This window comes from Sceloporus occidentalis, unplaced genomic scaffold (genome assembly GCF_023333645.1).
Source record: "Sceloporus occidentalis isolate IW3139 unplaced genomic scaffold, rSceOcc1.0.p SCAF_1, whole genome shotgun sequence".
In the NCBI taxonomy this organism is placed as follows: domain Eukaryota; kingdom Metazoa; phylum Chordata; class Lepidosauria; order Squamata; family Phrynosomatidae; genus Sceloporus; species Sceloporus occidentalis.
In genome coordinates this window covers 126,877,777-126,890,984 of record NW_028316981.1, presented here as the reverse complement: position 1 = coordinate 126,890,984, position 13,208 = coordinate 126,877,777, and the positions used below count along the sequence as shown (strand labels likewise).

At 39.7% G+C, this 13,208-nt stretch overlaps 1 protein-coding gene across 4 annotated transcripts in view; it reads right to left on the bottom strand.

Moving 5' to 3' along the window:
• Positions 1-3,141: 3,141 nt before the first annotated feature.
• Positions 3,142-13,208, bottom strand: part of LOC149322108 (germ cell-specific gene 1-like protein) — a 28,280-nt gene continuing 18,213 nt past the window's right edge. For 2 of the 4 annotated variants that reach the window (XR_016279797.1, XR_016279799.1), the window contains exons 5-6: positions 12,047-12,642; positions 3,143-3,801 (exon numbers count right to left, since the gene is read on the bottom strand). Coding sequence is in view for 1 of the 4 variants with exons in the window: in XM_089507701.1 (XP_089363827.1) it covers positions 12,351-12,642 (292 nt within the window). In the remaining 3 variants the exon portion in view is untranslated. Of the gene's footprint in view, positions 3,802-11,882; positions 12,643-13,208 lie in introns of those variants that run through there. The other 2 variants (XR_016279800.1, XM_089507701.1) reach the window with 2 other exon arrangements.

The window sequence follows — 13,208 nt, the reverse complement described above, 5'->3', positions numbered from 1 at the left end:
CCAGCTGAAACAGAGCATGCTGGGAAGGGGCAAACCAAACCTGGGAAAATGCAGGGGATCCTACAGCTCCTCCCACAACTAATACAATGAACATTTCCTATACTGAAACATACTATGGCCTGAACCAACACGAAAGAAAATGCAGGGGGAGATTCAAACAGTCCTGGCTGGACATCACACAATTGAAGCAAGCTGATGACAAAGAGGAAAAGGAGGAGAGAGAAACTGGGACATTTTAAAAACAGCTGAAAAAGTAGGAAACATAGCATTAATTGTGACTGTCCCTGCCAAATTGAGACAGTTGAGGGGGTCTCTTGCAGCTCCAGATATTTTTCTGCCAATATTCTTCTTTTTCTTTGCAGTATGCTAGGGCACCTTTAGATGTCTCCCTATGTATATCATTTCTTCCTCACAGCTGGGCAGCTTTACTTCTGGGAGAAGTTGTTTGCCTGTTTGGAGTGCAGGTTGTGGTGGAAATCAATAACCTGAAAGCAAGCTTGTCACCAGACTTTTTTGGAGACAGGATGACCAAAGAATTTGCATAGCCTCACTGTAAAGCTGTTAACAGAGTTACTTCTGTGGAACAAGAGTGATTTCCCACTAATCCCCACCACTAATTTTGTCTGAAGAGATTGAAAACTGTATAGGCAGTCTTGTGAAGAAATCTTTATTGGGAGAAAATATCGATTCATTCTCTTTTTCTCACTACATTTCCCCTCATGGAATAATGGCATTCACTATACAGGACTGTTGTGTATGCAACTCCTGTTTTAGGCTGCATCTGCATTGCAGAAATAATGTGGTTTGACACCACTTTAACTACCATGGCTCAGTGCTATACAATTCTGGGAATTATAGTTTGTTGTGGCACCAGAGCTTTGCTGCTGGTGGTGGTCAAACCGGATTATTTCTGCAGTGTGGATGCAGCCTTAATCAGATACATTCCACAAGCAAGGAAGAGTTCTTTGCACTGGCACCACAACAATCTACAATTTCCAGGATTCCATAGCATTGAGCCATGACAGTTAAAGTGCAGATTATTTCTGCAGTGTGGATGCAGCCTTAGTCAGATATATTTCCACAAGCAAGGAAGAGTTCTTTTAGGGTGAAACTGCCACAAAAGCAAAATGAGTTTGCAATTTTTTTCTTTTTAAAGGGAGGCATATGCCTACCTGAAACATACTCCCATCTTCTAGTGCTCTGCACTACTACTTAGAGTGATGGTCTGAAAGCCATTGGCTGACAGTCTGCAGAAGGTCTGCAGGTTTGCAGTCAACTCCTAACAGTCTCTACATAACATTCTACTCTTTGGACTTTATCGGACCACCTCCTGTGCCCAATTTAACTTCTGAATTTGAGCCAAATTTGGAAGTTATGCTGATTTTATCACACAGACTGTTCCCTTAAAACAGCTTCCTGTTGTCTCCAGTGTTGAATTCAGGCTGTGTAAGTCACTTTGGTGGACATTTTTTCCAAATTGGAAACTTTCGTGTGATAAAACCAGCATAACTTCCGAATATGAGCCAAATTCTCAAGAGGTAAATCTGGCACCGGTGCGATAAAGTCTTTCATCCACACTGCTGCTTCCTGTGTCTGCATTATGACCACCATCTTGTGTATAGGTAAGGGCCAGCGCTGAACTTACTCAACCTATTCCTCACATCTTCTAGTGCTGACCCTTTTCTGTGGTATGGCACTCTATGTCTACCTGACGCCAGCTTCTTCAGCTCTGCCACAGGCCATCATAAAGCCATGTCTGTTTCCTACACTGTGGTAACCCTCACAACAAACCTTCTGATCTTTGGCCTTAGATAGGGTTGCCATCCCTGAGGACCTCCAAACCAGGAAAAATGTAGGACACGGTTTAAAAATGTAGGACCTTTTTTTAAAAAAATTTCCTGGCCAGGAAATTAAAAAAAAAGGTCCTACATTTTTAAACCTTTTCCAAGGCCTGGCTGGGGCCTGGGAGACAGCATCTCCCAAGCTCCAGCCAGGCCTCGGAGTACTCCGCGATCGCGGAGCCGCCTCCAGAGCCTCACTGGGGGGAATCCTGGGGGCGGGGCCAAACCGGGGCGGGACTGTGCGGACCCACCCCAAACCAGGAAAGTCCTGCCCCCAGGCGGGATATGGCAAGCCTAGCCTTAGAAACAAGGAGGTGCAGTGAGCTTTAAATGATTAGTGAGCCAGAAAATATTGTCATCTATAACATGATCTTTCACAGGCTTTAAATTCCCAGGCAGGCACAGATAGTGAATCAAAATGGAACATCATTCCTTCAATGTGCTATTTTAGCAACAGCAATAGCAAGTACATTTCTATACTACTTATCAGTGAACTAACACTTCCTAAGTGGTTTACAATGTTTAAGCCTATTTTATCCAAGAAAAATTAACATTTTATTGATGGATGAGAGATACTTTGACAATCATTTTAGAGTCCCTTTCTCAAATGTTGGCCTTCACAGAACTGAGGTTTTACAACCCTTTGCTTGGCAAAATTACTTTTTGGGGAAGTACAATGTTCAGAATCTCCTAGCAAACATGGCCAGAAAGGAGTTTTCTGAAAGCTATAGTCCAAAAAGGTAATTTTTAACAAGCTCTGCTCAGGAAAACAAACCTGTTTTGTTATGGTGATTCCTGAGGTGTAATGTGACAGTAAATCTGCTGCGTCACACACATTATCCTTCAGCACCATAATTCTTGCAAATTCTATATCCAGGAAGATTTGGGGAAGAAAAGGAAAGTGTTAGGTAGAAATGAAAAGGAAACCATGAATGGAGGCTTCCTTATTTTCACTCTGACTGTATGTAACAAGAAGTAAAAAGAGAAATGAGTTATTAAAAAGTTTAAATTTAAATCTTATTAAAATTACCAAAGCCCAGTATGCTATTTATTTAAACATATTAAGGTCTACTTAGTAAGCAACCTTACAAAACAAATACACAGTGCACTACTTAGACATTCCCTTATTACAAATGCCATGGTAAGACAAAGGATGACCAGAAATATGAAGTGTTTGTATGGTATTGGAATATATGACTAAATGTAATTTGATGAGTTTTTAACATTATTCACATCTTACTGAAATTGATACAAGCATGGATTGAAAATATCATGGAAGTTGAAACTAGGATAACAACAAAACAAAAGTTACAGCATAATAGGATAAATCAAACAACTGTATCAATAATATTTCAAGAGAATTTCTTAAAACTGTTACATCACTGGTGTACTGCATTCGTGCATTTGGCAAGGAAAACAAATACAATATGTTTTTAGACAACATGGCAAAATTTCATATCATACATGTAAGGGACATATGGAGCAATATTTGTTGATGTGCGCCTTCAAGCCACATCCGACTTACAGATCGTTGTTGCTGTGTGCCTTCAAGTTGTTTCTGATCTATGGTGACCCTAAGGTGAATCCATCAAGGGCTTTTTGTTTGTTTTTTGCATGATTTGTTCAGAGAGGGTTTGCCTCTTCCTTCCACTGAGGCTGAGAGAGGAGGTTTCCAAGACCGAGCAGGGATTCAATCTTGGTCTTCCAGTGTCCTAATCCAAATGCACAACCACTATGCCAAACTGGTTTTCACAGCCTGACATGTGAATACTCTAAGGTACCCTAAGATGAACCCATCACAAAGTTTTCTTGCCAAAGTTTTTTTCATAGAGGGTTTGACATTGCCTTCTCTGAGGCCGAGAGAATGGTTCTTGTCCAAGGTTACCCAGGGGGCTTTCATCATTGAGTGGCGATTTAAACTCTGGTCTTCTGAAGTCTTAAGCAAACACTCAAACCATCACTGAAAAAGGATAAATTCATATAATTAAAAACAGATTAAGAATAAATGGCTATTTTAAAGAATTATGCAGAAACACTCAAAATTGCTAATAAAGTTCATTAGATTTTTGCCCTCAAACTAAAGGGAAGGGAAAGATGCTACAAATGCATTACTGTCTGTCAAAAATCAGATTTAACCATTATGGGAGTATCTTTAATTTTCTTTCCCTTCTTTTAATTTTATTTTTTGTATCTGGTTGTTATCGTTTTTGAATTCTTTTACCTTTATGTAATACTTTAATATTAAAAACCCTAGCAAGCAAACAAAAACATTTCACTACTTCTCACTTCACTCTAAACATAATCCGAGTTGTCCTCATATCTTTGAAACATAAGCATGTTACTAAAGTGCATTTGGAGATCAGTGTTACATATTTTGCTGGGAGTGACAGTGCTAATGTTTTTCAAGGGAAATGACATTACATTTAAAACAATGCATCGCTTACAGCATAATATCTTTGGCTGTTTATCAGCTATTTTGTAGGTTTTGCGTTATTATCTTTTTGCAGTTGACTTTTATGTCATTTTCATGTTTCCAGGACAGGAGGTTTTGGATTCACATTGATATGTTATGTAGACTGTATATTTGTTTTATAGTTTCCTCTGACGCTTTGCAGTTTCATTGTGTGGGGTCTCACTAAACTCTTGCAAATGGACCTTTGATGTTTTCTGATCTTCTCACACTTGGCAGAGGCACAGATGAAGATGCTGTCTTTGAGGATGGCCTATCCAGAAATGCCTTTCTACTCATTATTGTTTGCTTTGTGTCACTCCAAGTAGGTAGTAAGCACTGACAGAAATGGAACAAGTGAGACCATTGTTTAAAAAAATGCAGAGCGAGTGAGAGGTAACATTATGCTCAGAGGAATCCAGACATTTGCCGAAGTACCAAAGTGTGTGTGTGTGTGTGTGTGTGTGTGTGTGTGTGTGGACTGAGCATCCTCAGTGGCCACAGAATACTGGAAAATAATTTAAAATAAAACACCCTGAGAAATGGCAGGGAGGGAAAAGATGACATGAAGTATCCTGGAGGTCAACATTGCTGGGAGTCTTCAAGTAATGGTACCTTGTAAAATAATGTTGCCGTTTTCACTTGTCCTTCTAGCACTAATAATTGTAGGGATTCATTGTGAGAAGATATTAAGACAGTAGGTAAAACAGAGAAAATGCATTTCACCTTTTGCCTTTTGCGGTTCAGCCCAAACCATCTTAGGCTCTCTTTGCTGGTTGCTTGCATGCCAGTGAGGTTTTTAGGCTTTTCAAATGAGCTCTCCAAAGTGCTGAATCCTGTGTTTGTGTATTGGTGTGTGTGTGTGTGCACGCACCTTCAAGTTGCCTGTTAACTTATGGAAGCCCCATGAATTTCATAGGGTTTTCTTAAGCAAGGAAACCACAGAGGTGGTTTTGCCAGTTCCTTCCTTTGAAATATATAGTAGTCTACAGCATCTTGTATTCATTGGTGGTCTTCTATCCAAGTGCCAACCAGGGCTGACATTACGCAGCTTCCAAGATCAGATGGGAGCTGGTATCTTTATGATCACTGTTGTTGTTAGATGTTTTCAAGTTGACTTCTACTTATGTAGAACCCTCTGAATGAGAGGCCTCTAAGCCCCCTATCATCAACCTCCCTGCTCAGGTCTTGCAGACTCAATACCATGGCTTCCTTGATCAAATCTATCTGTAATGAGGTCTTTCTCTTTTCCTACTGCCTTCTGCCTTACTTAGCATTTTCTAGTGAAGTCATGTATTCTCATGACATGACCAAGGTATGACAGCCTCAGTTTAGTCAACTTGGTTTCTAAGGAGAATTCAGGCTTGATATGCTCTAATGCCTATACGCTCTAATACCCATTTATTTGTCTCTTTAGCAGTCTGTGATACCCATAGAACTCTGCTCCAGCATGACATTTCAAATGAGCTGATTCTCCTCTTTTCAGCTTTCTTCACTGTCCAGCTTTCACAACCATACATAGAAATTAGAAATGAGATGGCATGGACAATCCTAACTTTAGTATAATATTCAATTATACATCTTGATACTTCAGGATCTTGTCTAGTTCCTTCATAGCTGCCCTTCCAAGTCCAAGTCTTCTTCTGATTTCTTGACTGCAATCTTTGTTCTGATTAATAACTGAGACAAGATATGGAAAATCTTGAACTATTTTAATGTCTTCATCCTGAAATAGGTCCAGGGTCATGGTCAGCTCCTTTAAATTCCACTTTAAAACCTGAAGAAGACTCACAGCCACGCTAACATGGGAGTTTTCAGCCACCACTGCCACTCTTTCATCAAGACATCTAATGTATAGTCTCCCAATCAGTTGCATGCCATATGTTTTTTTTAAAAATTGTAGATACCATCAGTCACAGCCAAGTAATGGTGAAGGATCATGGGAATTCTGCTCCAGGGCAAGGAAATACAAATTATGCCCTCCATATTTTTGGATTGTCTGTACTGATGCAGGAATATTGGAGTTGTTTCCTAAATGTTAGGACTGGCATAGCTCTGTTTTAGGGTTTCTGATTGAAAAAATATTACTGTGGTAGTTAGATCAATCTATTGGTAGAAGTTTCAGGCATTATACAGTGGGCCTTTGGTATCTACTGGGGTTTGGTTCCAGGACCTCCTATGTATCCCAAAATCCATATTTGCTCCAGTCCCAATAAATACAATAGCATAGTGAAATGGTGTCCCTTATATAAAGTAGCAAAAACAAGATTTGCTTTTAGAATTTGTATGATTTTTGAATATTTTCAAGATGTGGATGTTTCAATCCATGGATAAAAAATCCGTGGATAGAGATGGCTGACTGTACTACTTACTCATACTTTTCTCATCAAGCTTGTCCTAATGTGTTGCCTTCTCTTCTTCTCTTCTCCTTCTTGGACTCTCAGTCCCCTGTTTTTACCTTTTCACTACTATACCATCTCTCTGATCCACATGAATTCTAGCAAGCTTTAGCGACTCTTTTATAAAAACCTTCCATGCCTATATATTTGCAAATAAACAAATACATACAGTTACAATATGTCTCCAGTGGCCTTCTTTCAATGGCAATCATATCTTGAAAAACACTGGCCAGCATCCTGTTACTGACATTCACAAGTGTAGGTTCACCTTATAGAATTATAGAACCATAACATTGGAAGACACCACAAGGGCCATTTAGTCAAATCCCCTGCCATGCAGGATTATACAGTTAAGTCTCTTTTTCAAAACTTTGTGGCACCAGAGCTCTCTGACAGATGAGGTTAAATGCCTCACAAAACTACAGTTCCCAGAATTCCCCTGCACTGAACCAGGGCAATTAAAGCAGTCTCAAACTGGATTATTTCTGCAGTGTTTTAGACCATATTCTTTTTGTCTAGAGCTAGAATGCAGTCTGTTTCCCTACTTGTGAATGGCTGTACAGTTATATTATATCACCTCTCTTCAATATTGCTGAAGTCAATTTTTGCAAGTTCTCACTGTGTGAAAGAATAAATCATGAGATCATATTTTTTTAACAGCACATCAAGGCATCTTGTATGTTGCTTTGTACCAAAGTAGTAGCTAAAATTCTGGAAAATGTTGTTTGGTTGTCTGCAACTGTTGCTGAAGTAAATAAAGTTGTTTCTCAGGTTCTGGCAGAAATCAATAGCCTGCAAGCAATACAGACTTTCTTGGCACAGTTATCTGTGCAAGAGGATCAGACAGAGCAAGTCCTTGGAGATGTAAAGCTACCTGTGAGCAATAATGTCTTGCAGAAGGACAGGAGGAATAATGTCCTCCTAATTACTACCATAGCAATTCCTTGTCCTGTCTAAGTAAGTTGAAAACAACAACAGAAAACAATGTTCATCATGGTGAGACTCTCCTTATGGGGGAAAGTTTTGTTCACCCTATTTCCTAGATGTAGATCCCAGCTTCCCCCAGTCCATGGGACCGTGTGGCATTTACTAGATAGGATGGCAAGAAACTATTGTTCCAGTCAATTGAATTCTAAAAGACAGGAAGTGTTTCTAAAGGATAAAATTGCCATGAAATCAAAGTAAGTGTTTATTTATTTTCTTTTCAATGGTCTACTTATGTGAACATAACATATATATTCATGTATACGTTGACCTCATGTATATGTTGAGAGGAGATTTGGGGGTAAAAATTATGGATTTTGATATGTCCCTATGGATAAGTTGAGGGTAGACCTCGGGCATGTAGCAAAGGATGCCCAGCCCTCTCTCCCTGCCACGCACCATTCTGCTTATGTGTAGAGTGGCACGTGGCAGTGAGGTGGATGGCCCTGCCCCTTGGAATGGGTGACACCCTGGGCAATGATGTCACTGCTCCTGTGTTGCCTCTAACCAAACTACTTGAGTCTGGATCAGAGTCCTGGGATTAATAGAATCCTAGTGTTAGAAGACACTCCTAGGGCCATCCAGTCCAACCCCTTGCCATGCAGGAATACACAATCAAAGCACTCATGCTGGATGGCCATCCAGCCTGTGTTAAAAAACCTCCAAAGAAGAAGACTCCACCACACTTTGAGGGAAGTTCTTCCTAATGTGGGATCTCTTTTCCTGTATTTTGCATCCATTGCTCTGGGTCCTGTTCTCTCCAGCTGCAGAAAACAAGCTTATGTGACACCCCTTCAGATACTTAAACAGGGCTATCATATCACCTCTTAATCCTCTCTTCTTCAGGCTAAACATACCCAGCTCCCTAAGTCACTCCTCATAGGGCATGATTTAGAGACCTTTCACTATTTTGGTCACCCTCCTCTGGATTGTGGTGCCCAGAACTGGATACAGTATTCAAGATGAGGCTGAACAAAAGCAGAATAGAATGATACTATTACTTCCCTTGATCTAGACATTATACTTCTGTTGATACAGCCTATTCTATATGATATTCATCCATCAAAGTTAAAATGGGATCGTAGCACTATAATTGTACGGCGTCAAAAGCTCCCTGGTTTTTAACAACTACAAATTCAGTTGATCTTAGATTTGAAATCTCTGTTCTTTGTGTGTTACATTAGTCAGTGTTACTGGCTTAAATGGTATTATAAACTGTCCTGGGGGTTCAATGAATTAATGAATAATAATGAAATACCATATCCATGAAGGCCCTGGTTTGCTAGGGCTTTGAACAACAATTAAGACCATCATTCTGTATAACTAACTAGTTCCCACTTTCTGTTGTGTTACTCCTCTCTTCAGTTCCCTGATAGGATTAATATGATACTCTCTTTATCCATCACCTCTGACGGTGAAAGAAACTCCAGTGTCTTCTTGAATCCCCAAAAGCATGGAAGGGGTTGAGAAGAGTTGGTCACATCACACTGTCCTATCCTACATCTGCTTCTTAAAGCATCTAACTGAATTACTGGAGGAACAAGATAATTGCCATGATTCTGTAGGTTTCCATAGATTGAAAATGACTCTGCAGTTTCTTGCAGAGGTTCTTTCCTTGTTGAAATGGAAATATGAAATATCACTTACCCCAGGTTTCAGGTTATGTCATTGCACAGATAATTTCTTTGGGAATAAGACACCTTGAGGAAAATCCTCTTGGAGTGTTACACCTATGTAATTCCTGTGGTTGTAATGTTTATAATCTTGTTTAAGAAGGTATCTAGTGCCACCTAATGCAACCCATTTCTCTGCAATGCAGTAGCCCATAGGCCCAATGCCACTCTTCGACTCCAGAATCAGAACAGCCCCTGGAATGTCTGAGAAGCTACCAACCATGCTGCCACCTCAGTAGCAACGCCTCTCTCCAAGTAAATAGTCCTGAAGTACCCACACACACTACATAATTTTCTACCAAGAGCCAGTGATCCAAGACCTGTTGTTGTTGTGCCAAGCCAATAGCAGTATAGGAACAAACTGCCTGACTTGAAAGTACTGTTGTGAAGATTACTAAGATATATCATTCATGTCCCCATATGTTCCACATCAATGGCTTCTTGCCTAGCATCCTGTCATAATTTGTTGGACCAGGAACAGAGATGACACAGGATAGTTTGATACCTGGGGCCAAAAATCCAAGTGGTGTACCTTTTTTGTTGTTAACTGCCCTCGATCTTGACTCATGGCGACCCTGTGGATGAGACATCTCCAAGACTCCCTATACTATGCTGCTCTGCTTTATTCCTGCAAATTCATGCCTGTGACCCCCTCAATACAGTCCATCCATCTAGAGTGCGGCCTTCTTGTCTTTCTACTTTCCTCCACCTTTCCTAGCATTATTGTTTTTTCCAATGAGTTGTGTCTTCTCATGATGTGACCAAAGTATGACAGTATCAGTTTAGTCATCTTGGCCTCCAGTGAGATTTCTGGATTGATCTACTCTAGGACCCATTTGTTTGTCTTTTTGGCTGCCCATAGAATCCTCGGCACTCTTCTCCAGCCCCACATCTCAAATTAAGTGACTTTGTTTCTGTCTTGTTTTATAACTGTCCACCTCTCACATCCATACATGGTAATAGGAAATACAGTGGCTTGTATGATTCTAACTTTCATGCTTAGTTATATATCTTTGCATTTTACTATGAAAATGCTTTTACTATTTCTCTTTCCTCATTGTCTCGCTTGAATTTGTGAAGGCTTTCTGTGTCATTATTTTTGTTTTCTTTACGTTCAACAGTAATCCTGACTTTGTGCTTTCTTCTTTGATCTTCCTTAGTAGGTGTTCTAGGTCTATGATGTTTTCTGTTAGTAGTATACTGTCACCTGCGCATCTTAGATTGATATTCCCTCCTCCCATTTTCACTTCTACATCTTCTGTGTCCAAGCCTGTTTTTCATGTAATATGCTCTGCATATGGGAACCATTCTGTTTCTCTGTGTTCTGTTCTGACAGTAGCCTCTTGTCCTGAATACAGATTCCTCATCAAGACTATCAGTTTTGTTGGCACTCCCATGTCTTTTAAGAGTGTTCCACTTTTGGAATTCCTTGTTGCATTAAACTATTTGTTTGCAATGTAGTGCCTAATGCCTCTTTCTTTCCTGAACCCTGCTTGGACCTCTAGTATTTCTCTCTCCATGTATGGTTGGAGTGTGTGTTGCAGAATTTTGAGCATAATTTTGCTTGCATGAGAGATTAGTGCTATGGTCCTATAGTTGCTGCAGTCTTTTGTGTCTCCTTTTTTGTGGATGGGGATGTATATTGATCCTTACTTTGTATAGATATATTGTAGATAGGGATGTATATTGTACCTTACTTTATAGTCAAAGCATAATAACCAGCGTAATAACCCACAGGGTGTGATCCCCTTTAAATTGCTCCCTGGTTTCTGCCCTTAGTGACACAGGCAGACCCACTTCATTGAATGGAAGGAAAAACCAAGGAGCCAAGAACAGAACCTAAACTCTGGGCCCAAATAATCCTACGGTTGGATAGATCTGAGGAATTTTTGGCACAGTTCGATAGCTCTGTCGAGCTTGCCAAGCAATGGATGCTGCTTTCACTATCATTCATAGCAAAAGACACTACAGTATTCATCTAAGGCTCACTTTCATAGCTCTACTGTTGAATCTTCATAATCTCTTCCTTTGTTTACTTCACCTTTGCCCATAGCCAAAAGTCTAAAAACCCAGTTGGAAAGACTCACTTGTCAAATAATAATTACCCACTCAAGGGATTTCTTGGCAGCAGAAAGTTATAATGTAAAAGTTTTCTTAATTACCTCACCAGTAGAGAACTTTTGCAGGTGCCTCGGTGGGCATTATTAAAAAGTGTGTAAAAGTTTGTAGGGTGAATTTGTTTTTGCAGTCATAAAACATAACTCTAATGAGAGAGGGCTATCTATCTCAGTGTTAGAGCCCAAAATTTTAAGTATATCCTAAAGTAATAAAGGAGCACTCGCCTCCAAAAACCAAAACAAAACCCTTAATGTATAATGCAGAGAACAATTGTCTTTTAAAAAATTCTTCTCTGTAAAGCTCAGCTCTGGTTTAGTTTTGTCACATGAAATTCTTCTGAATGTGTAATTTCCCCCTCCTTACTCAAAAAATACAGAAAGTCATATTTGTGTATAGTTATTGTTGCTTATGTTATTGTTGTTGTTGATGATCATGATTATGATAATCATAAAAGCATTCAAAATTTCAAAATGCACTAGGCACAAGATTACAAGCTAAGGGCACAATCCAGCCAAAGTGGGCTGCTATTTTTAAGTCCTATTGATTTCAGCAGGAGAGTTAAGCAAATGCTTGTTCACTTACCTGGGATTACCGTAAATCTCACTGAATGAGACTGACTTCTAGTGTATAACATTGTAATGTCAATCACCATCTGGTAAAAATCAATGCGACTTTAGTGCTTAATTTTGCCTGGACATTGCCCTCAATCAGGACTGAAGCAAAAGGAGAGGAGAAATGAGAAGAAAGGCTTTTCTTCTTTTTTTCTTTTCTTTGTAAATTACCAACGTATTTTGCAGTTAGAATATCAGTCCTTGACATACAAAAGAATGTATCAAAGTAAGCACTGGTTATGCCAACCCAACCACTTCAGCCCTGTGCCACAGGTTCAGCAATATTCTTCACAATGTGCCAGGGGAATGTTATTCAGTCCTGCAAATGCTGTAGGATTGACTGGGGTGTGAATGTTTGTCAGGTGATGCATGAAGTCTCCAGCTGTGCTGTGTATGGTATCAATGTACATTGTCCATGCTTGATCTGGATCAGAGTACTTGCATTTTGCCTTTAAACGTCTCTCCAGTTTTTTCTGTTTATACTTGAATTCCAGAATAGTTTTTGTGTATCTGTTCATTGTGGTCACGGAGGAAGCCATACAGCAGGCAAAGGAGCCCCACGCAAGACTGTCAATAACAACAATAAAATCATGAATAAAATAGCAGAAGACACATACATACACTCACTTACAATTTGTTTGCTTTTTAAAGTACCACCTTGCAAGTTCCATATGGCCTCAAAGGACTTTTGTGCATGGACTTTTGTTATAATTCTGCGTATGGAACTGTTGTTTAAAAACACACACAATTTCTATGTCTCGTGGGTATACTGAACATTTTAAAAAATACAGAAACAGGTCATTCAAAGCACAACACAACCTGGTATACTTTGCTTTTATATTTCATTATTTCGAGAGCTGGATTGAATGATTATCAATGAACAATTCAACACAGAAACTGTTCTTCTGGGGAGGATGTCCAGCTCCACCCCTGCCCTTGTAATTTGCAGCCTGCTCTGCTTCAGTGCCATTTCCCCCTTCTTTCTCATTCAGAACATGACCCCAGATAATTAGAAATCATAAAGTGATTTCTATGTCACATGAAGTGTGACGGTTAAGTGATGGTTGAAGTTTTTTCCTCAACTGAACCTGAGTCCCTGGCTCCAGCTGACATGGTGGTATTGGCATTTTTAA